We start from the raw sequence: 25,920 nt of genomic DNA, 5'->3' as shown, positions 1-25,920 counted from the left end.
ATTCTGGCCAATAAAATTCTGATCAACTATGAAAATTTTAAGACAAACATTTAAGGCATTTAAAGAGTAATTCTGATGAGGTCTACAAAGTAGCGGTGAAGATAAGTCGAGTGTAGGGCCGGACAGCAGGGTTTCTTGATCTGCCTAACCACACACATACAAGTAGGCCCACTGCCTAACCTCTCTGGGCCTCAGCTTCCTCACCTATGAGACTAATGCCAATAACAATGTATTTAAGCCACTCAGAACAAAGTCACGTAGATGGCTGTTGGCATCTTCAAAGAAGAAGGATTTGGCTCTCAATGGTTTTTTTTTAAAGGTCTCACCACCTCCTTTCCCACTCCTCTACAGGTAGATCTTGCATGGTTTGTACTTGGACAAGTACAAGTACTGTCCTGTAATTCTTGGTCAGGGCAATACCATAAAGATCATACTTAGATCACACCTTATTTTTGTAAATCATAGCACTAATGCTCAAGCAATCATTTGGCTATACCAACTTTTGTCCACTGGTCTTCATTGTTTGGAATTAAACTTTGAACTGTCATAAAGAAATAAGTCAATGACCCTCATTGATTAAACAAATAAAATATAAGGGATTTAAGAGGGAGAGGAAGACATAAGGGGAATGTGACCTATAAGACTTAGTCAGCTACAATATATGAGCTTTATTTGAATCTTGATTTAAACAATCTGTAAAACATGACCCAATACAGAAAATGTGCACACTCTGGAATTGGCTATATGACGATATCAAGGGAATATTAATAGTTTTAGATGGTGATTTCTTTCAGAGTTCTCTTTTCTAGAGATATAGCTTGAACTATTTACATTTGAAAATGATAGAGGCTAGGGATTTGTCTCAAAATACTCAGAGGGCAAAGAGGAGAGTTAAAAGGGATATGGTAGCCAGGCGTGGTGATACAGGCTTGTAATCCCAGCATTTGGGAGGTTGAAACTGGAGGATCGCCGTTCGCAGACAGCTTCAGCTACTTAGGCCCTCTGCAACTTAGCAAGACCCTGTTTAAAAAAAAAATAGGTCAGGGGGTGTAGCTTGGAGGTCGAATGCCCCTGGGTTCCATACCCAGACCCACGGGGAAAAAAAAAATACGGTATATGGTTAAGACAAGATCAGCCCTGAGTTAATTTTTTATTGTTGAAGCTGGTAGTGGGTACATGAGGGTTCTTTACACTGTTCTTTTTTCCTGTGTGAAATTTTCTAAAATAGAGTTATAAAGAAATACATTGTTATTTTACAGTATCTACATATGAAGACACCTATGAATGCTCTAATATCATATCTTACATTTATAATACTTTCATCTGTGAAGATACAAACATTTCCTGTTTATCAACTCTGCCAGGTGGAATGAAGGAACCAAGAATTGTTATCAGTCCCAAGATGAAGGAAAAGTTGGGATAAGTAAAGAGGTCAGGGTTGCTGGGCCACCATAAACTCCAGGGACAAGAATAAGTCTACGGTGGGTATAATGGTACACACCTGTAATCCCAGTACCTGGGAGGCTCAGACAGGGAGATCCAGGTTCAAGGCCAGCCACAGCAACTTAGTAAGACCTCTAGATTTTGGTGAGATCTTGTTTCAATAAAAGAAACAAAGGGCTGTGTGTAGAGCTCAAAAGTAGAACGCACCTGGGTTTAAGAACAGAAACAAAACAACACCACACCCAGTCTTGGAATCATGCACCTTGTGGCTTTCTCACAAGAGGACAGTGGTCCTTATTTCTGGTATCTGGAAAAAGACCTATTACTAACAAGGTTTTGAAGAAATACTAAAAAGAAAACAATCACCATATTGTCTGAGGTCTCAGAAAGGTGAACAAATTAGACCTGAGAATGTTTAAAATACGTAGTAAACATATACTGTAATTCTGACTTAGTCTTTGCCAAACACCTTAATGCTGATATGGTGCTTGTGAGTTTGAGAGCTAGAGCCACAGATGGTTAGTACTGCTTCTCAGTGAATAGAAGCTAAAGAGAGGGAGGGCTTTAGGCTGGATTTCTCCTAGGGTCACTATGGCGGGGGTGGGGTGGGGTGGGGTTGCTGGGAGAGTCTGGTGAACATAGTACCCCAGTGACATTACAGACCACGAAAAAGGCTCAGTTATTGGCCTGAACTTAAGGATCACAAAGACAATATTTTTCGATTCTGTACCTAGGCTTTTTTCCTACTTTCACCAAGTAAACAGGAATAATAAAACAAGAACTTTTGAGATCAGAACCTATTTAGAATGTTTTAGGAAACTTGAAAATGTTTATAAAAGTACAAGATCCAGAAAGAAGATAATATTAATCCTAAATTAATGTAATCTTTCATCAGTGCAATTAGAATATTAGCAGCAGAGGGGGAATTATATTTCTCAAAGACTTTTGTTTAATAAGAATGAACAGAAGATATCATCATTTCTCCCTTTGACATTTCATAGTTTGTTAAATATATTAAAGAGGCCATGCATTGTACACACAATGCTAGGAAGATTTTGTTAAATCGCCCATAAACCAGACATACTTCAATTGGTAAGCAGACATAATCTCCAAATAATCTTTCAAACTTGTAAAGCAAGTACTGAACCATAATTGAATTTGTTTTTCAAGCCTTTAATTCCCCTTTCTAATGTACTTATTTGTGAAGGAGAAAAGGTCTTCTAACACACTGATTCATTTCCTCCAATACTATAAGGTGGATTTTCAAACTATATGACCATTTTTATTTCCACACCTCATAAATTCAGCCCTTACTACACAAAAATACTACTTTCTAAATTTTCCAGACAGAGTCCATTGTCAAGAAATAAAAAGTATCCTTCCTAGTGGATAATGACTAACAAAAAGCAATTTACTAATGATTTTTATGGCTATCAATACAGTAAATAAATGATACATATTTCCTAGAAACCTAAATCAATTTTACAAAAAATACTCCAAAATTATTTTGTGTTCATGAAACAATAATGTGGCTCAGAATTGTTTAAAATTGTTAGCAAGTATCTTAAGAATTCTTTAAAACATGATACAGTTAGTTATTATGTGTAATTTGAATGATTTGATTTTAATTCTTAATTTAAACGTAAAATTTTAAACTTATAAAATAGTGTGCCTTGAACTTTACTTTAAGAACATGTAAATTTATTTCAAAAACTAAAAAGTCTCAACAAAAATTGTAAATTCTGGGTAACAATCCAAAATATCCACAGAGACTTTTCTTAAAAATTTAAGCTTGGGCTGGGGATATAGCTTAATGGTAGAGTACTTGCCTAGCCTGTATGAGGACCTGTATTCAATTCCCTGGGCTGCAAAACAAATATAATAAAAATAAAAAGTCATATTAACACCTTATCAGGGAGAACTATAACAGGTAAGACTCAGAAAAGTAAAAAAGAAAAAGAAATGTGAAAAGTTGTCATCATTTCACAGCTGTAAGACTTTACTGGGAAGGTTTCCAAGTATTTAGCTGTCTCTTGATATCATCTGATCCAGACAGAATAAGGAATGTAATGGTTTACTGAAAAATTGATAGAATGTGCTGACCTTAATAAGCAAACTTACTTCAGACCGTAGAGGAACTGTCTTCCTTGCATCATCAATACAAAATAACTAAAACAAATAACAGACTTGCTACCAAGGTCATGTTTCCATTTACTGTGAATTACAAAGATTTTACATCCAGCCTTCTAGAGTTTTTCAAAGAAGTTCACATGCAATAACTCCGTCTAACCTTCATGGAAACAAAGACCAAAAAGGCAGATAGCCTAGAAACTCACAGAGTTCTAGAGCTGAGGAAATTAAGGCTGACAGAGTAAAAGTGTACAAGATCTTGTATCTTCAAGCATGCAATCACAAAGACCCACCATTCTAACAGCACGACATTCAAGTACTACCTCCGTGTATAATTACCTGATTGGTCGATTTTCTTTACTGTCAAAGAGAGAGAAGATGACCTCTAGCTCTTCTCCCAGGTTGGAACACATAAGGCTTTTCATCTGGACGAAGAGGTGGTGACTGCTGGCCTGCACTGGGGTGTCTTTTTTCCGATGTCGATGTTCCATCTGAATGACCGACCCCCCCAACAAAAACACAGTTAGCGCAGACGGAAGGAGACAATGATACCCAGCAAACTAGTTTGCTATAGTGTGATGGTGATGTCCTACTACAGCTTTTTGTTGCTATGGATTTAGTATCTAAATTCCAAAATGTCTTCCCATTTCTAAAATAGGAAACTATAAAGCTTGGATATAATGCTAACTCACAAAGGAGACTTGGGAAACAGGAAGTTCAAAGGATTCTGTTGTTCTGTCAACTCCCAGGATGACAACAAGTTATTAGTCATCTTAAAAAAAAACAATTTTACTGATAAATGTATCATTGGTGATAATGGTGGCTGAACAATAGAGTTATGACTTCTCATTTCTAATAATTAAAAGTTCTTTTAATGCCAGGCATGGTGGTGCATGTTTGTAATCCCCTGCATCTGGGAGGCGGAGACAGGAGGATCGTGCTGGTTCAGAGCCAGCCTCGCTGGCTTTAGAGACCCTGTTTCCAAATTAAAAAAAAAAAAAAACTTGCTGTGGAGCTATGGGGAGAATGGCTGAGCAAAGCCAGCAAGGTTTCTAAAGGTAAGAATAAGCATGTGTCTTTTCTCAGGAACTCAATGCGGCTAGCTGAGGACACATCTGAGTGGTAGGACCAGAACTGAGAGCTGCCATAGAATGAGGGAAGAGAGAACTCGTGCATCCAAGGGCAAGGAGAACATGGGAAAGGTCACTTGTTCAACACACATCTTGGTACATGCCAAGCACTGGGAGTACAATGGCGAATAAATACAGAAATAGTCCATGCCTTCATGAGATGATATCTACTGAAGGGAGGAGACACTAGCAAAACCAACACACACACACACACACACACACACACACACACACACACACGTAAAACTGTAGTTGTGAGGAGTGAAGGGGAAGACCTATGTCATTAGGAAAGTCTAGAAGGCAGGTGTTATTTCAGCCTGGTCAGTCAAAGGACTTTCCCTAGGAAAGTGACACTGTAGCCAAGAGCTAATAGGGAGCAGGAGTTATGAATATGCTGGGACAGGGATCTCCGAACGGCTGCAGTGAGAGGCCAGGTTGTTTCTGCCTCTAATCCTTCAGAGGCTGCTGCTTCAATTTTTTTTTTTTATAAAATGAAGCAATAAACATACCACAGCAATGTCAATGCATTACGAAGTGTTCTAATTATTTGTTTGTCATTCTTAAACCTGGCCCAGTTACCAGCAGGTCACAGTCCTGCCAGTTCCCAAGCCACACTGTGAGTAACAATGATTCAGGATAAGAGGACAGGAAAAGCACATGAGAAGGCCTGTGTATTGGCAGAACAAATGCTAAGGAGATGGAGGATTGTCCCTTCATAACACAGGCTGTTGATGAAGTCACCTTTTCTGAATAATTTTACAACTAAAAAAAATTCAGGGATTTTAACTTCATGGGAAGAGAGTTTTAGCCTTTGCTAGGGGTGAAGGCACGTAACATCATTTGTACGGAAGCCATCTTTTAAGCTTCTAAGCAGAGTTCAGTAATTAATGAGTGACTAACTTTTCAAGCCACACTGTCATCTTTACAATTTATAGTCAATGCAATCTTATAGTGTTTACAATCAATGCAACAGAATAAAATCACCCGAACTTTTTTATACTCTTATTTTCTATTCTGAACCACTTGAAAAGCAAAAGGTGAAAGAAAAAAAATGTAATCAACATCATATATATGTAATTACTTTATATTCAACATGTACTCTGAGCACCTTTCTATAACAGTGAACAGTAAATATATATTTTTTTAAAGTCGATCTCAGGATTCTAGTATATATTGACTATAATTATTAGATAAAGGTTCCTGGCCCAAAAAAAAAAAATTCTAACTATAGAAAAAAAGCATAATTTTGCCTTGTTTACTACTAAGGTTGCTCTATTTTGTGCTTTTAAATTTCCTTCTATGATGGCAAAGGAAGCATCATCTATTCCTAAGACTACATCTCTTTAATTCACAAGAAAGTATTTTTTTCTTCTAGAAATGCCGTCTTGGCTGAGTTACTTAAAAAACTCAACATATATATACTTAAAAGGGTAACATAGCACAATCTACTCTGAAGAAATGAATGGCTAGTAAAGGCCAGAGCTGGGAAAAAAAGATGTAAAAACCTTATGAAAAGCACAGACAGACCTCAAGAAGGTGTCTGCTTTTGACATCAAAGAGTACAAAGTCTCTGGCATCAATCATGAAACTTACCAAGAACTAATGGGGAAAAAAATAAGCTCCCTTACTCATGCAAAGAATCTAATATATCGAAACCAGTGGTTCTCAACCTTGGATGCACATTAGAGTCACCAAGAGAGCTATTAAAAAGTACTTACACCCAGGCCTGGTCCCAGAACAATTAGCTTAGAATTTTTAGGGGACAGGGGTTCAGAAAATGGTAGTTTATAAAGCTCCCCAGATGACTGTAATGAGCAATGAGGGTTGAGAATCACTAGTCAAGATCATATGCAGAAAGATGAAAATCATGGCAGACTGAAAATGTATTGTGGCATCTTCTGAATAATTACTGCCTTAGCGAGGAGTAAGCCTGCTGGGTTCCACCCTTTGCTGCATATGACATGGGCCCTCATGTCAGGCACACTCTGGCACTGAAATCTCTGCCTCCCCAAAAACAACATTCTTCCAGGTCTAGGATGATTTGGACTTAAGTAGGTTATGATTACTTGCTTATCTCTTGGTAATTCATTACATTGGGGAACTGTTAAAAATATTTCTGCAAAACTACTATTGCAATAAGAAAGCTACAAAGGCATGTTCACACATCAGGAGCTCTAATTTAGTAGTTATAACACAGAGAAAAAAATCATCTTGAAATTATTTATGGTTACAAATATACTTACTGTACCATGAGCTTGCAGTTTAGATCTTTGATTAGGAGAAAAACAGACTGACTTCACTGGGTTTTAATACTTATGCAATATAGTAACTATTAGATTACTTGTCTATTCCACATGAGGGTTTTTAACCTCATTGCTACTACCAATTTATATTTTGTTTTCTTTTATTTTTTGTGCTAGAGATTGAACCTAGGATCATTCTACCTGAGCTTTACCCCAGCTCTATTTTATTTTTTTATTTTGAAACAAGCTCTCACTAAGTTGTTGAGACCCTCACTAAGTTGTTGAGGCTGGCCTTGAACCTTTGATCTTTCTGTCTCAGCCTCCCAAGTACTGGGATTACAGACGTGCAACACCTTTCATATCTTGAATATTGAGTCCTAGGCTCTGTAGGACGTTTAGCACCTTTTCTCATGCCCAACCCTTGCTGTGACAATCAAAATATATCTTTGGACAATGTCAAATATATTCTGTCAAACTCCCTTTGAGAGTCACTATTTTCCATTTGAGAACCATTGGTCTAACAATAAGGACTGTGAGACAAGAAGATAACATGATCATATAAAACCATAAAATGTCCCCAAAAAGATACTCTGCAGGACCAAATAACCAGAGAATATGGCTAATTAGGTTTTCTATTTATAGGAGAGTGGAAACATGGCCTTTGGCACCAGACCAGAGTTTCTAAGTGGACATATGTTAATACTGTGAGCTTTAGCACTTTTATTGCTTAGATGAGCACAATTAGGTGAAAAAGATCTGCTAACAGGCTAGCAAAAGCCTAAAGAAAGAGATTTTTTCCAACTGCTGCAATATGAGTTTAGTAAGATGTAAACACTTGTGTTCAAACATGACACTGACAAAAAAGAAGTAAAACATCTGTTCAGGCATTCTACCTCCATGCCTTGGTCCTTGATCCTGAAGTCACAATAAATTGTCAAACAAGAACAACAAGCAAATATTGGCACTCATGCCTCCTCGATGCTCCATGAAAACAATAGTTAGTCACTTCACACTGCACAGAGAAAGAGGCCACAGCTACAGAGAATCTGGTTATTGCTAGACCAGGATACCAAAAGGATCTGGAAAAAGCAGCAGACTTAAAGAAGAGAACACTTCCTTCTGAGGTTTGTAATCCTGGATTTTTCCTAGGGCTATACAGGTCTTTGCTTTCAAAACAGTAAACTGTCATAGCCACTAGGAAGAAATGAAAATTTCGCGAAAAGTCATAATGCCTTATTTTCTTTTCAGTTAGAAACTGAGCTAGAAAATACTAAAATTCCCCCCTCTTGTGTTTCCTACCAATGTCAGACACAGCTAATCAATCAGAGCCTAGATGAGATCCCATGTTACCACAATCTCACTCCAAGCAGCTACCACCAATAAATTGCAAGGTTAAAAGAGGTGAAATCAATTTGCCACTCCATATATAATGTTAACAGAAAAGACCAAAGGCAAAAGTGCATGCACAGAAAATTGAACTTGGGAAAATAAAACGTATTTGTGTCTGACATTATTAATTGCTTATCAAATATGTGGCATCCTCAGTTAAATCTGGGGGTGAGATTATGCTCCTGCCAGTGAGATATAAATATGAACATTATATGGAACTTCAAGGAAGATTCATTAAAGTAACTGAATTACTGAGAGGAAACTTTGCTCTTCCAACTGGACTGCCTGGAGTACAGAGGTAATGGCTACAACTGTTGCAGCTACATGGTGCTTTGCCCTTGATGATAGAAGCCGTGACTGCATAGCAGAAAGATAAAGACCTATATCCCTTTTCACACCATGAAGCCACTAAAACAACTCAGAATTTCCTGTTCCTATATTTGTATATTTTGAGAATTAAATTTCAGTCATGTCTAACCTTCTATTATTTATTTCATTAAAAAGAGCCAAATCTAATCTTTAAGGCTTAGCATAGGTGATATCAATTATTTTTTGTCGTGTTTTTTCTCTAACACAGATGAAATAAAGATGAGAAAGGAATGAAAACTGAATATCTAAGTGTTCTGCAGATGCTATCTAACGAGGAAAGACATTTTACATGTTTTTTATGATAAACATGAAAAATATTTCACCATTTAGTGGGTGAAGAAACTGAAGCTTGGCGAGATTAAATAATAAGTCCAATATCACTGAACTACTAAAGCCTGCAAACCTAGTTATTTGAAGCCACAGTGATTTTGAAAAACACCGACTGGGTCTTTATTAAGTGGAAAGCACTGGGCGTTATCAAGCATAACAGAAAGGACAGAAGACACAGTATTCAGCCTGAAGAAGGAAGGATGGGGAGGGAACAGAGTGGGGATTCATTATGGGCAATTTGGATGATGTGTGCATGTATATCTCCACAAGTCTTTTATCCCATTAAGATGTATGACTACAATGCACCAATAAGAATTAAAAAAATAAAATGAGAAATATAATGCTCAATGTGCTATTTTATATAGGTGTCACATCAGAAGTTGTGACTGACATCCGGGTGTGGTGGCACACGCCTGTAATTCCAGTACTTGGGAGGCTTAGACAGGAAGAGTGCAGATTCGAGGCCAGACTGAGCAATTTAGCTAAACAATCAGCAACTTCGCAAGAACCTATTTCAAAATTAAAAAGGGCTAGGAGGTAAAGCTTGAAGGTAGAATGCTCCTGGGTTCAATTCTCACTCAGTAACACACACACACACACACACACACACACACACACACACACACAAGATGTGATGGACAAGTGAACTGTACAATGTATATTTGTTATATAAGCAAAGAAAAAGTGATGCCTTTAACCTGGAATACTCTTACTTTACTCCTTCCTCCTTCCAACCACCTTTACCTGTCTCCTTGCTATGACACAGATATTCTGCTTAACACAGATGTTATAAAGGCAGGCAGGACACAGTAGCACTCCTAAGAAGTTTAACTTGCAGTAAAGGGATCTTTTATAAAAACAGCACAAAATATAGATAATCTGAACAGATGGGTAATTAAGAAAACAGCTGCAAGGGATATTAACTGTGTCTGCCTTCTCAAATAAGATACCCGCCCAGATGAACTTACTGATAATTTTTCAGATACAGATACTCTTTAGGTACTAAGAAAATTCTCCAAGCTTAGAAAGCTAACCCCAAAGAGGCAGGGTATTCTTAAAATGAGTCTACTATTTCTGATGGGTCCTCTTCCTAGAAACATTATGCAGTAGTAAATGAGACCACAGTAAGATCATGAGTAGGATCATGACTCTTCAAAGCTATTCCCAACCATCTTCTCCTATGATTTGGGGTTTTAAGAGAGCTTAGTTTTGGGGTTATTAATAGGATTCAGCACTTAGGAATAGGTTAGGGTCTGCAGATGAGCCGATGCCCAGAAATTGAAGACCAAGGACGACATACATTCCTAAGTCAGTGTGTGTAACAGTAATGGGGGCAGGGTAGAGGGGCATCATTGGTGAACAATGGTTAGATACCACTGTTCAGCACACTGGAAACAAACAAGGAAATTTGTGTGAACTGTAAGCATTTCACTAAACTAAGCAAGAAGTATAAATATTCACAAAATAACTTAAAACTCTGAATTGACTTTCTAGTGCCAGGAGTTGAGAGCTTAGTGGAGAATGTCATATAATTCTGAAACAGGTAAAGTGTCTCAGTACTACAACATTTGGGGCATGGTCACCTCAACTCTCAATTCTCCTTTTCTCTCTTCAAATTAAACTTGGAACATCCTGTTCTTACAAAATCATGCAGGTATGAAAAGTGCCATGGAAACCACAAAATAACCAGCAGGGCTGTGAGCCAATGTCTCCTGTACCTACCAATCGGTAGAGCTCAGTTATGCTGATGTCCTCTGGATCCACCATTGCGTACTCTTTCCTAGGCACCAGGTCCAGTCCCAGTTGTCTAGAAAACAAATTATAAAAGTTTGGGAGAAAAGTCACCTCTGCACAATACATTAAAATGAATTAATTTACTATATCATCTTAAAACTTAGATATTATACCCACTATCTTTCTCCCATAGTTTTATCTTGTATGACTTTTTACTACAGTTGAAATAGATGAGTTACTAGGCTGGACACTGTATATAATTTAAGAAGCAGAAGATCACAAAGACAGGCAAACTAAGGCATCAGGTTGGCACTCTTGGTAGAATGCTTCTGCTATTGGGGATCTTGGCCCTTTAATGTGTGGAGCCTCTAGCAGCCAACAAACTACCAGCGGAGAAGCCTTTCTATATTGGAGTAGTGTAGAAACTAGAGCTAAAAATCTTTTAGTTCTGGAAATTGAAGATGGCCTTCAGGATTTGACACAATACCCACGTAGCTAGATGTGGCCAGGGTTAACCCATTTCTAATGTGAGTCTCGGCCAAGTGGTGCATAGGCCTCAGCCACGGCCAGTTACAGGGTCAGACATTTGGAGAAACTTTAGTAAAGTAAGGAAACAGAGATTGGAGCTGTGTAATTCTAGGCCTGGAATGGTAAAATGGTTTAATCTCTGTGCCAATGTCACTGTGGCTGACTAGCTGTGCTGAGTATTTGTAATGTTATATCCAGCGTCAGCTGGACCAAGTGTGGTAATTGGATGTTTTACCATGAACCAAAGAATGGGAGTATGACCCTGTTCATGCCCATTTCTCTCCAGTGGCCTTGGTGACATACTCCTGTCCAGTGCACCCACTGTACAACATGGATGTCAACATCACATGCTCTGTTCATCTTCTTTACCATTTATAATGATCCCAAAGGTTTCACAAGGCCCAGATGCCCTTTGTCTATCAATTACCAGGCAATCTATACCCTCAAACCACACTTGGATCTCAGGCTTAGTTCCATGAATATAATTTATTCTGCGTCTCTTTCACATCATCACTCTCTCTTAACATGGAAGCCTTCCAACATTGCCCTTTCAATTACAGAACCACAGCTTTCCTATTTTTGTATTAAAAAAAGAATCTTAAACTTCTATGTTCTCCTCAAGATTCCACTGAAGTTTCTTAAGTAAAATTTATTAACTCAGCACCTATTGCAAGCAAAACACTGCCCAGCCGCTCTAAGAGAATTTTGCTTAAAATTTGAGCTGGACGTAGGGGCACACACTTGTAATTCCAGCATTTGGGAGGCTGAGGCAGGAGGATCACGGTTTGCAGACAGCCTCAGCTACTTAGTGAGGCCCTCTGCAACTTAGTGAGACCCTATTTCAAAATAAAAAATAAAAAGTAGGGCTGGAGCTGCAGCTCAGAGGTAGAATGCCCCTGGGTTCCATCCCCAGTATCAAAAAAAAAAAAAAAGACCATCACTTTCTTTATTTTTTTTTTATTTTTATTTATTTATTTATTTATTTATTTATTTATTTATTTATTTATTTGTGGTTCTGGGGTTCCTGGAAGCCCTTCTACCTCCGGGCTCCACTCCCAGACACCTATTTTGTATTTTTATTTGGAAACAGGGTCTCTTAAGCCAGCGCACGCGCCTGGCTTCGAACCTGCGCGATCCTCATGTCTCTGCCTCCCAAGCGCGGGGATTACAAGCGTGCGCCACCACGCCCAGCGACCATCACTTCCTTTAAAGCAGAAGCTGTCATTCAAATGCTACAATACTTTCTTAAAACCCTAAGTTATGTTACTCTGAGGAGCTCAAAGAAATCACAAAGTTTTTCCTCTCTTCCATATAATCTCAGCAGAAACTCAGAGGTTGTCACAGATCTCTTTGAGAGACAGAAATGTATACCATTGTTTTAATTCTGCCTATGACCTCAGGTGAGAACACATCTTTTGCTGACCCCATTAAGAAACAAGATAGATTATCTCATCCTCCGCCTGAGCTTTCTCCATCCAGAGGACTTCTTTTTACCACTCTTACACAGTTCTACATACAACTTGAAATGGAACACATTCTTATGTTTATCCAGAAATTTATATGACAGACATTTTGTAAAATAATTTAATCTAGTTTTATAGATAAAAGAATTTCCTCCTCCTCCTCCTCCTCCTCCTCCTCCTCCTCCTCCTCCTCCTCCTTCTTTTCTCTCTCTCTTTTTCTCTCTCTCTCTCTCTCCCTCCCTCCCTCCCTTTCTTTCTCTCTTTTACTTTTGGTACTGGGAATTCTACTTTCAAGCTATAACCTCAGCTCCTTTTTATTTAGAAACAGGGTCTCACCAAGTTTCTAAAGCTAGGCTTGAACTTGTGATCCTTTGGTCTCAGCTTCATAAGTACTGGGATTACAGGCATGTGGCACCATGGCCAACAAACACCTTCTTAATTTATGTTCATTCCATGGTTTATGTGCTGACAGATAATTTTGAAGGATAATTTGATGTAGTTTAATAGGCAAAAGAATTATCTTAATTTTCTTTCCACTTAGCACTCTTTGATAAGAAACAAATTTATACCTAAAAGAATAAGGTAAATGTATGCTTCTCTGCTATAGGTTATTGTAAAGTAAGTGACCAATGATATTCAAAGAAAACAGAAAGCTCAGAAAATTCTTGAACTTGTTGACAGTCTAAATAAATTATACTGTTCACTTTCATGTATCAGTGTTTTACCAATTTACCATAAATTAGCTATAGAACTGCCCAAAATACAAGTTAGAACTGAGTACGAGTCAAAAACCGAGTCATAATTTAGTCATAATTAATGATTTTCTTTCCTTCTCTGTTCCTCCTGTCATCACCTTTCTTCATTAAACTGAAAAATCAACATTTTCTTGCCTGATCCATATTCCAACATTATTTTTATAAAAGAACTTCATCCAATTTTCTTCCTATTTACAAAATAATCCTTTAAATCGGGACTAGCCTAATGACCTAGAGCCAATTACGGTTCAGTGAAAACTCAGAGGTTTTTCAAAATAATAAAGAAATATATGCAGTTCAGGCAGCAAGGGTCAGGCTCCACCAGCCTTTTGAGCTACCCTTCCCCGATATGTCAAGAGGGGAAGCTCTACTCTGCCAGGAGGAGCTGGGTGTTTCCAAGTTGGCAGTGAAATGTTTCCTTAATATCCAACAAGGCTATGTCTTTCCTTTCTTTCTTTCCTGTCCCCATTTGCTATTTGTACCCTCTAAAGATGTTAGGGCATCAGGGGAAAAAAGCAAATAGAAAAGGAGAGTATGCCAAGAAATTATATATATATATATAAAATCATGGAACTGAGAGGACTCTTGGACTTCCTCTAATTCAGCTCAGTCCTTTCCCAGAATATTTGAAGTCAAAGAGGTTTTGGGCATTTGCTTCAGGTCGTTAAAATATAGATTTCCTAGCCCAGTCCTCTGACCATTCCACACCTACACCTACTTTATTTCTCACCAGAATGAATCTTCTAGAAATAAATAAGTTGGGCTAGTCTACTCATTATCTGTAAAGAGATGAATGGTATAGCACATTTAATAAGATATCAGAAGTACTTTTGATGAGATGCAGGTTTAAAATCTGTTAGACTAGGCAAAGTGGCAGGTGCAAGTAATCCCAGTACTTGGTAGGCTGAGATAGGAGAATCACGGTTCAAATCAGCCTCAGTAGTGTAGTGAGACCAAGTTTCCAAATTAAAAAGAGCTGGGGATGTAGTTCAGAGGTAGAATGTCCCTGGTTCAATCCCAAGTATCAAAAACAAACAAAAATCCTATTAGTATTTATATCTGTACTTATATATATAATCCATGTATTTATACCTGTAATATTTAACACCTGGCACAAATCAAACCTTACTTCTGATAATGTAACTTCCCATAGGTAAAAGGAGGAGCACTGGACTTTCAAATGGGTCTTTCCAGATTCATTAAGAGGCACATATATAAATATATCCATCGGTGATTTCTTGGCATACTCTCCTTTTCTATTTGCTTTTTTCCCCTGATGCCCTAACATCTTTAGAGGGTACAAATAGCAAATGTAAGTTTGGGGACAGGAAAGAAAGAAAGGAAAGACACAGCCTTGTTGGATATTAAGGAACCCTTTCACTGCCAACTTGGACCTTAAACAACCCTAGGATCATAGAAAAAATTGGCTTCTTCTGATTTCTTGCTCTTATATTGATATTCTTAGTATGGTATCAACTTTGATCAGAAATGATTTGATTTACTACTTAAGTGCTTGAGTGTTATTCTAAATAATTGCCCCACACTTTCATTTAAGGTCAAATCTCCATCAAGAACAACTTTTTACTCTGAAGTAGCTCCTCAAAGTGGCTCATATGCAAGCACAGAACCAATCGTAGTAATAAGAGAAAGGCCCCAGGGAGGCACCTATCATAACACATTCAGCAGCTGCTGCTAACATCACTATCTCCCTTCACATTATTCTTGTGACCTACACCATGGTATGAAAAAGGTATACATTAAAAGCACAAAACATAAAGGCTATTGGAAATAAGACCCATTTTTGGCCTGACTTCATATCTAATTAATCTCTATAAACATTTCCTTTTCTCTGAGCACATGCACACCATCACAGAGAGCAAAACACCAGTGAGGATCTACACCAGACCTAAAGGAAGGTAGCTCTTGGGTCCATCGACAGTCCACACAAAGCTCCTTAGAGGGGAAAACCCCAGGTGATTTCTTCCAGTGATGCTACCACATCCTGACTCAAACCTATGTTGCCTCTGCTGTGTTCACCCTCGAGAGAATTCTGCAGTGGACAGTACTCACTCATTGCCCCAGTCCAGACGGGCAGTAATATGGCACTTCACGTCTTTCATCCGGTCATGGGTAAGGTGACCAACCAGCACCTGGCGCCGCAGATCCAGGATTTCATTCATGATATGCCACAGTCGGTGGAAGAGATCGCCTTCGTTTCTCTAAGAAATATGGAAAGGAGAGATCTAGTGGTCAGTCTCCACACTAAATTGTGGGGTAACCAAAGACAAAGGGGGTGCAAGTCCTAGTAACAAGCTATGTACCTGCTGCGCCCTGGAGAGATTCTCCATCAACAGACTCGTTTTTCCCTCACTGTTCCAAGTGTGCCTGTGCCTTTCATCCACGTTTCACAATGCTGCCCTCCTGTCCAAGAACCCAACCTCACTTCTCAGATCTCCCAACACAAACACTGTTCCTTTCTTTTGCTACAACTCCACACCTGGCTTGGACCCATCTCCACTTTCTACTCCTAGTACTCCTTTCTTTACCTCTATTCAAAGTCTACTGTTGGTCAAGGTTTGGCCTGGCTCTACCTCTAACAGACAATCTTCTCTAACAACTTCTGCTCATTTTTTTTCCTTCTTCCTCTGAGCCTTGGAACTAACATGCATGCAACTAAAGTCAATAAAATAAAAAACTCTGTATTGGTCTTAATGTTTTATTAGCTCTTCCATCAGAAGTTGGACATACAGAGGGTTCTCCATTTCACTTATTGGTAGATTTTCACTACCATTATCTGCTTAATAGTTAGATTTTTTTTAATGGACCTTTAAGCTGGCTGTGACAATACATGCCTGTAATCCCAGTACTTGAGAGGCTGAGACAGGAGAATCATAGGTATGAGCTCAGCCTCAGCAACTCAGCAAGAGTCTCAGAATGTTTCAAAAGCAAACAAACAAAAAATTAAAAGGGCTGGGGATATAAATTGGAGGTAGAAGCCTCTGGATTCAATGCCTAGCATAAAAATGAAAGTCCTTTTTTATTTTTAAACAATCATGTAGATTCAAGATTAACCTCAGATTCATTAATCTCTGAGGTTTAGCAGAAAGAAGATAGGTTAAAATCCTGGCTTCAAATCCTGGTTTTGATGCTTACTAGCCTCATGGACTTTGTGTATGAGTTATGTCCTCTGTGAAACAGGACAGTACTATCTTCCTGCAAGATTCTCTCTCTTACAGATTACTGATTACATATATGAAGACAGTACCATGATGTGGTGGTAATGAACTCTGACTGGAGCCAGAGGACCATGACCTGAATTCTAACTTTGCCACTTACTGGCTAAAATATTTTGATGATTCATAAATTTCTTTGTGGTTATTTTCTTAACTGTAAAACAGCTATTACATTATTTACCCCATAGGGTTGTGGTGAGGATCAATGAGTTAGTTTGTTAAAATTCTGAAAACAATGCCTGGCCCAGAAAAAATATCATGTAAATATTTTCTTGTGTGGTACTGGGAATGGAATCCAGGGCCTCCCAACTATATGTTTTTTTATTCTTTACTTTGAAACATGGTCTCACTAAGTTTTAGACAGCCTAAGTAGCTGAGGCTGTCCACAAACCTTGATCCTCTTGTCTCAGTCTCCCAAGTGCTGGGATTACAAGTGTGTGCTACCATGTCTGGCTAATATCATGTAAGTATTACCTGTTACTAGTACTGTTACTGTTATAAGTCTGGGTCATAATAAACCCTCTTACATATATTATCTATTTGCCCAAACCAAAATATATACTTCTTACCCCAGAGATATTAGGGCAACCCTATGTAAGTATTTAATCAATTACTTTCTTAACCAGAAGCTATATTTTGATTTCTACAAAAACTATTAGTAAACAATCAATATAAACAATGATAAGAAAGTTTTGAGATTATCATCTACCTAAACTCCTCTAAAGTTAACGGCTATGAGAACTATCAAATACTCTGTGATAGATAAAGGGATTCAGTTGTAGTAGTGTATTTTTTTAAATTTTAAGACATAGTGAGTTATTTTCTGTTTTCTTAATACTTGGTGTCTTGAAGAGTTTTCATGTCCTCTACATGTCTAGCAAATTTGCCAGAGGAACAAGAAGCATTCTCTAGGATGCCATTCCTGATCCTCTGAGAAATAAATAATCTCGCTCTCTCTCAACACCTAAAGAGCTCTATTGAGCATGGCTTCTATTACTTCTCTCCTTCCTCATGTTACACACTCCCATACCAGCTACTACAAGGACACTGTAACATGACATTCATGTAATTAATTGCTCAGTGTCTGTGTCTTCAACGAGGCTGTAACCTTCCAACCATGGTGGCTGTGCCTGCCTTTTGTAGCCCCCACAGGTGAAATATTAATGAATGAGGACCTTGAGTTATAGGCATGATTTTTTTTGTGTGGACCTCCAAGGGGCAGGTTCTGTTTAGGTCATGCAAAAGAATAAGGAGGAAAGATTAAGAAGCATTTGACGAAATCAGGGGTTGGAAGGAAAAGTCGACTGAATCAAAAAATCACATAAAAGTTAAAAAAAGAAATCAAACAAAGGAGAGAGCCAGAGCCCTCCGTGTGACATGGCCCACTGTCACACTAAGAATGTCATTGCCTGCTCCTTGGGGAAGTGTTCTGTAGTCTCTTGGTAGGATGAGTGTGATTTTCTGTGATGTCACCTTTAGCACTTCACTTTTTTTTTTTGGGGGGGGGTACCATGGATCAAAACCAGGGGAATTCTACCTCTGAGCTACACCACAATCCTCTTTTAGTTTTTATTATAAAACAGGGTCTCACTAAGTTGCCTTGAACCTGCAATATTTCTGTCTCACCCTCCCAAGTACTGGGATTACAGGTGTGCACCTCCATACCCAGTTTAGAACTTCACTTTAAGAGAATGCTAAAAGGACAAGAAAGCAGGATCCTTTATAAAACTGAAACACAGCTGGTCAGCTTCCCCTAGGGGGGAGAAAGAGACACTGTCACACCACAAGCCGGGCCATCAAACTTGTCCAACTACTCTAAGGAAAGAGGGTACATCCAATTGCATGTCTCATGAAAAAATTCTAATTTATATGAATTGGATTTGAAAAATTGGATAGTTATGAAGGCTATTCAGAAATATCAAAATGTCTTGGATTAGTGTTAAACATATAAAGTATGGCACAATATTAAACAATTGTAATAAAATAATATATAGAAATTTCTGCACTATACCAGAGATATAGCAAAAAAAAGTTACTTGTGAGTATTCTCATGTTTTAGAGAATGAGCAAGCTTTCATCTGTCTTAACATGACAACAGTACAGCTTTTGGCAGCAGCAGATACAGACTTAGACTCAGCCTCTACCACTTAACTTGGGACTTTGGATACATCATCTTTGATAGTATTTGAAAATAAAAACTACCCGGAAAATCCCAGGGAAGAGAAATGTAAGATAGCTCAGGGTCTGCATCCAAATACTCAGTAAAAATGACTGCTGTGTTTCTCCTAAAAAATTTTGTGGTTATATTACTGGTATTTTATTAAGTGATATTCTAAAGGGCATTATTTAGTCGATGTTATTAAAAAAGCAAGTAGCATTTCTCAAGCATTTCCCATGTGCTTTTATGCTGTTTCCAATATATATTGTCTCAAATACTATTTAAAATTTATGAAATATTACTACCCTCATCAAATATCTTTCAGTCAAGGAGCTAGGTACTTTAAAACCATTGAAAGAGAACCTGGACAGTACTCTAAACACACTCAAGTGTGATCAGCTTGAACTGAACAATTGGCACAAAACATTTACATTAGGAAAAGAGAAACAAAAAGGTCTAACATGACCAAATCAGCCTCATGCTCAAGGCCCAACCCCTGATATCTCCAGGTTAAAGTTTGTATTTGTTCTTCATAAAAGTGGGTACCATTCCAGTATGTAGGGAAACTTAGAAAATCCTCTTTTTCCTATTACTCAAGAAAACCAGGAGAAGAAATTACTTTTAGAGTTTACAACACATACATTTTCAAACCAAGTCTGTCCCCAAAATAGATGTTTGCAACCTCAAAAGCAAGTAAAAATAGCTCGGTAAGACTGAATCAAAAAGACATTCAACTTTGTTCCACACTAGTAGCTACATAAAAGGAAAAGTTTGGGTGATTTAGCTCAACTAATGGACAACATTTACACTATGGTTATTTTTGTAACTCTCTTATGTTGGGTATTTAGGATGCAGAGCTTCAAATATTTGAAAAACTTTCTTCTCCCATGTTAGTATCATGAACAGTGCTACTTTAAATGAAATAATACTTGGATTCTGTACTTTTCCAATATACACTTTTTCAAATCTAAAAGGGATATCTGAGCGAGCATGGTGGCACATGTTAGTAGTAATACCAGTACTTGGGAAGCTGAGACAGGAGGATCATAGGTTTGCAGCCACATTTAGCAAATTAGCAAGACTGTTAACAACTTAGTGAGACTCTGTTTCAAAATTAAAAAAAATAAAAATAAAAAGGTCTGGGAGTGTAGCTCAGGGGTAAAATGCCCTTGGGTTCAATCTCTAGTCCAAAAAACGGGACATCTGCATTCCCTTGGTAATATCTGAGCAAAAAGCCCCGGAGGTCAGTTATTTTGACTTTGTGTTTACAAAGAGCACATTTTGGGCAACACATCTAAATATGAGTATCTTGTAGATTTCCTAGTAAGTGCTAAAGTTGCAAGCTTCAGAAGGATGGTCAGAGAACTCTGACACTGAAAGGGTTTCATGAGTGGCTTTTTAAGATTGCCTTGCCTCAGTGAAATCTCCTATTGCATGTTAGATGTAACAGACAATATAGACTGTCATTTTGTGCCAATGTCCCTCACTACTTTGCATTTTTCTCTTTGATGGGCTATTTCAAATCATTATGTCAGGATAAATAAACCTTTGTATTTTGAACACATCCATTCAAATGATTAAGCCATTCTCAAGTTCTTCTAAAAAAAAAAGAAGAAACTGCATTATCTTCCTCAAAACTTCATCACCCTTGGACTTTTGCATACACAGTGAGTCATAAGGAGAGCATAGAGTCACATCAGAACCCCAGGTCAGCAGCTTTCCAATAGCAAGAGCTCCCCTCTCGCCTGCTTCCCAAGGTCTCACTTACCACCATCTACTGAGATCTCAAAGATTTAGACGGAAAATTCCAAAACTAAACAATTAATAGGTTTTAGACTTTTATTATAGTATGTTATAATTGTATGTATGTATTAACTTATTTATTAGTACTAGGAATGAACCTGAGAATACTCCACTGAGCTACACTCACAACATTTTTTACTTTTGATAAAGGTTTCTCCAAGTCACTGTGTGTTGTCCTTGAACCTGTGATCCTCCTGTCTCAGCCTCCCAAGTACTGGGATTACAGACATGTGTCAAACCTGCCTGGCTTATTCTATGTTATTAATTTATTGTTATTCTTCCACTGTTCCTAATTTATAAATTAAACTGTATCATAGGTATGGGTATCTAGGAAATAACATGGTAGAGTATATTTAGGATTCGGTACTATCCACAGTTTGAGGCTCCATGGGGATCTTGGAATGTGTCACTTGCAAATAAAAGGGAACTATTGTACTTGGTCCAGAGCAAGGACATAACTCTCTGCGCCTTCCTTTTCTCTTCAGTGATCTGGAGAGGACCTCAGCTATTTTCTGGAATGGCTGCAAAGATTACATGAGATACCACATATAGAGTACTATCAGTTCTTTATAATAAGTACTCAATAATGTAACTGGTCATAATAAATAAATGCACACATTCCTCTAAAACACTGATATTTTTGCCATAAAACATTTCTCTCCTTAGTATATTTAGAATATTAACACTGGTCTTGGGTAAGAAGTTGTTATTTATAGTACACTTGAATTATTTATAGGACTAAAATATTGTAAAATATCAGCATCACCAATATTATATAAAAATAAGCTTGTTTGTCCTTGAAAATTGAAAATAGTCAAGAAGTCCACTGCTAGACACATGTAAAAACTCCCATTTGCTTAAATGTCAGAAAAATCACCTTTCACAATCCTGTGGTATTGAAAACTACTGTATAAAACCCAGACTCAGAGTACCTAGGGATGAGAACAGGACTCTACCTTCTTAAGATCTATAACTGATTCCCTGAAGAGTTCTAGTGATTTTGTATTACAGGCTAAAATATGAGTACATGTTTACTCGGTGTTCATATATTTCTTAAGACAATTCTCTACTCAGAAAATCATGACACTAAAAAGTAACTCACCACATAGAGTTGTTTCCACATGGTTCCCCAGTCTCTTAATGTTGATGTCATTTCTGTGATAACGGAGTCTTCAGTGGGAATAACCATTTCAAATTGTCTGTAAAATTAAAAAGGGAGGTATATATGCAAATACCATATAAAAACCATTTCCTTCTAAATACTCTAAAAGATAAACTAGGAAAGAAAACCATCTACTTATTTGGGGTTCTGCAGACAGTGGCCAGGATTTGACTATGAACTTGTGTGGGGAATACCATGTGGGTAATGGTGGTACCATGCCCAGGGGACCTGCTTCTTCATCCAGATCAAGTTTGAGCAGCCTATTGGATAAGGAACAACATTAGAGTTCTGCTCCAGTGACGGGTTGACCACTAGACAACAACTCTTTTAACCTCTCCAAGCCTGAAAGTCTTCATCCATAACACGAGGTCACCAGGCTACGTATACTTGAGGTGATTTCTTTCTAAGTGCTAAGACCACAGGACTCAAGGGAATAAAGGAAACACTGTTCAGCCATCAGAATGTGATGCAGTGAAGATCCAAACTAACTTAGGATTATAAACAACTAGACACTGAGACTCGGATTGAACATGTGCTTGAGCTTATGAACCCTTCATTTATATAATTATTCAGCATGCCCATGAAAAGTGATTAGTCATACCAGTAATGCTATCATGCAATTAGAACACAAAGGCTTAAGACACCACAGACACTTAAATATTTATTCCAAAATGTTCCTCTGTATGATTGGGGTAATAGTATCTTCCATGTCTTCTCTAAAAGACAGAAATTATCCTTGGGGCTGGGATGTAGATCAGTCTTAGAGCACATGCCTAGCATGAGTGAGGCCCTAAGTTAAATCCACAAAATTAAAAACAAAAAGGGAATTAGACTTGAAAATATCAATACCAACAATTAGTAGAGTATGTATAGTTATTCTGAAGTTGAGAAGAAACATAAGAACATGAGAAAATTTTAAAAGAGAAAGATTTTATTCGCCCTTTGTATCCTGCCTTGGACATATACTAATCTTTGCTTCATCTCTAGCCTTTTTTTTTTTTCAAACCCTTCTAGTTCTGTGCAGGTTAAAGTGGTTAGGTGGTTATTAATACTTCTGCATTTCAAAGGAATGCGACTGGATATGCTGATGAAGACTATTTCCTTTATTTTTCTCAAGGACAACATCTAATATGTAAAAGATAACAAATAGCCCATTAGACACTGAACCAAGTTGTCTCAATGATAAAAAAGAAAATTACTTTCTAGCACGAGTCTAATAACTGCTTGGTAGTTCCTTTTTGATGTTATGTCCATAGTGTGTGTGTAATTGTCTTGTAAAATCTTCTTATCAGAAGTATGGGAGCTAAAATCTTGCCTTGATTCCTTTACCATCTAAGCTCCATTTCATATGTCTGATAAAAAACCTGCTCTGTGAATATTTCCCTTCTTTCTAAAGCTTAAAAACAGGTGAAAATGTAAAAATGGAATTTAAAACTAGAAATAAAAGCAAACAGTAATATATGAAGTGTGACAGATATGAAACCTGTTATTGAGACTACATGTTTTCCATTGGTAGTATATTTATTTTGCGTTTGAAGCAGCAGCTGCAGTTTAAATGACGAACATTTGGAGACTGAGATTATAAAATGATCTTATAAAAGATCAAGGAGAGAACAGTGAATGTCTAAGAAAAACTGATATCTTACTCTACATTTAAAAAGTAACATGAGCTCAGTAAGAAACAATATACAGGGACGTGGCCTTACTGTTCTCAAACTATAATTTAATTTTAGGATACCCTTCAGTCTTACATTGCTCTGAAGACCCAGGAAAGAACATAAAGACAAATTAAATTGATCTGTGGGATGTTGATCTAGGATTGTCAAAAAAATGTAAACATTAAGCACAAAATTGCTATTTTAGGCAAGGTAGCTATTTCCTATTAATTATACAAAACCCCAAATCAATGTCTGCTTGCCGTAAGCAGTTGCTCTGAATTCCATTTTGTTCAGTTATTATGGGATGTGCTTTGCAGCACTTTCATTCTGGTGGGTCACCAAGTTGCAATTGTGCTTAGAACAAGACAAGCACCACTGAATCCCCGCACAGGTTCCTCTCTAGGGAAACATTCACCGGGCAATACGTGTCCTCAGATGTTTTTCAGGCCTAAATTCTTCTTCCAATAATGGTTTCTGAACCTTGAGTCTGAACAAATTTAGTAATTCTTTTGAGAAAATCATTGTTTCATCCATGAGTCATTTTACTATACAATGCCTACTGCTTATATTTTATTTGGAAACAGGGTCTCTTAAGCCAGTGAGGCTGGCTTTGAACTGTGCCATCCTCCTGTCTCCGCCTCCCAAGCCCAGGGATTACAAGCGTGTGCCACCACGCCTGGCCTAAACATGCATTTTTTTTTTTTTTTTTTTTTTTTGCGGGTCTGGGGATGGAATCCAGAGGCATTTGACCTCCGAACTACACCCTCTGCCCATTTTTTAATTCTTTATTTTGAAACAGGGTCACACTGAGTTGGGAAGGGCCTCACTAAGTCGCTGAGACTGTCCGCAAACCGTGATCCTCCAGTCTCAGCCTAGCCTCCCAAATGCTGGGATAACAAGCATGCGCCAACACACCCGGTTTAAACGTGCATATTTTAAGCCACCTCTAAACTTTCTTGGGACTTTGGGAAGCAGAACAGAGATACACAAGTCCCATAAAACTAAAAGAAAGTTGTTATTCCAAATGATGTCCCATTCTATCACTTTGAAGGGTAGACATTGATGAAGTGGAATGATGCCTGACATCATTTTTAGCAGCAGAGATTTGAGGCAAAGGCAGGAAAGACGCTGGGCTGGGTTTGCCCAGGAAGGCACTCAAAGGGATATTGTAGACCCTAGCATTTTCACATCACCCAACCGAGATCACTAGGGGTGAAAGATCAGAAAAAAGAAGCAGCATGGGGCCGAAGTACTTTCTGACTTGTGCTCTGGCTCCCTTGAGTGAGGACAGTGTTAAACTAAGGTGGTACAACTCCAAAGGACACCTGCTTGACACCTTTGGTGGATTATAGCTGCACAATATTTCTGAGGGATATACATTAATTAAGAGATTACTACTCTGAATGGTAAATACTAGTATTAAATTATATTTTAATTTACTATTCTAAACAATTTTTATTATGACTGCTACTACTATTTCTCTAAAGAGGCTGACACATATAAGATATATAGTGTAATAATCTCCTAGGTTCTTTAAATTTTACTCATAGGGAATACTCAAAAGTATTCATATCACAGTCTCAGCCACTTATTCATTCATTAAACTAAAATTTAATATTATGCTTTTATTAAAGGTGGATGTAAGAATCACCCATTTAAACAGGATAACTGGAACTTTTGATAAAACTGAAATTTGAAGATGTTATTGATTATGATATAACTATTGCTATTATCGCTATTTGAGAAAAAAATGTATTTCTATGGTTGAATTTGTATTCTTTGGTCACAAAATAAAAATTACACAATGATCCAGTGAAGAGCCCAGCAACAAACACTGGCACCAAATGTTTGTGTCAAAATCCTTCTTATGATGATTTGCTCATGTTGACTATTTAAATAGTCAAGTTCTACTGTTTTATCCTGCAATGTCTTATTTGAATGAGCAGCTATCCTAAAAACTGCTTCTAATCATTTAGAAATAGACTGGAGAAAATTTTAAACATTTAAGAAATCCTATGTAGTCAATGATCTCAGTCCAAGTAAGTATCATGAAAATAATATTCTCTAAGGTAGAACAATAGTTTATGAAGTGGTCATACAAAGATATGGTATTATGATCATTTAGAGAAATCCAGACTTGTTTTCTTATAATTGGTGGCTAATCAAGATAATCCCTGGGTTTTGAGACAATATGACCCAGCATTTATGGGTCTGTCATGCTTCCCTAAATAGCAAGAAATTTTTTAAAAAAAAACCTTTCTGCTTCAGATTAAGCTAGCTGCATGATTTAGAAACAATGAGAGACCTCAGGGGCCTAGATCCCGCTGTGTCCAGCATATGCAGAGGGTTCCTTTATTCTCTCCACCAAGTGGCTTGGTCAATATCTCTTTAT

General features: G+C 37.7%; 1 protein-coding gene across 2 annotated transcripts in view; it reads right to left on the bottom strand.

Moving 5' to 3' along the window:
- Nucleotides 1-25,920, bottom strand: part of DOCK4 (dedicator of cytokinesis 4) — a gene marked incomplete at both ends in the record, with an annotated part of 525,693 nt that overhangs the window by 263,794 nt on the left and 235,979 nt on the right. For both annotated transcript variants that reach the window (XM_080701145.1, XM_080701146.1), the window contains 4 exons: nt 3,913-4,064; nt 10,757-10,841; nt 15,585-15,733; nt 21,811-21,907. In XM_080701145.1, coding sequence (XP_080557271.1) covers nt 3,913-4,064; nt 10,757-10,841; nt 15,585-15,733; nt 21,811-21,907 — 483 coding nt within the window. The remainder of the gene's footprint in view (nt 1-3,912; nt 4,065-10,756; nt 10,842-15,584; nt 15,734-21,810; nt 21,908-25,920) is intronic.

Source organism: Muscardinus avellanarius (genome assembly GCF_963383645.1).
Source record: "Muscardinus avellanarius genome assembly, chromosome: 9".
Taxonomy (NCBI): Eukaryota; Metazoa; Chordata; class Mammalia; order Rodentia; family Gliridae; genus Muscardinus; species Muscardinus avellanarius.
This window is presented reverse-complemented; position numbering and strand designations above follow the sequence as displayed.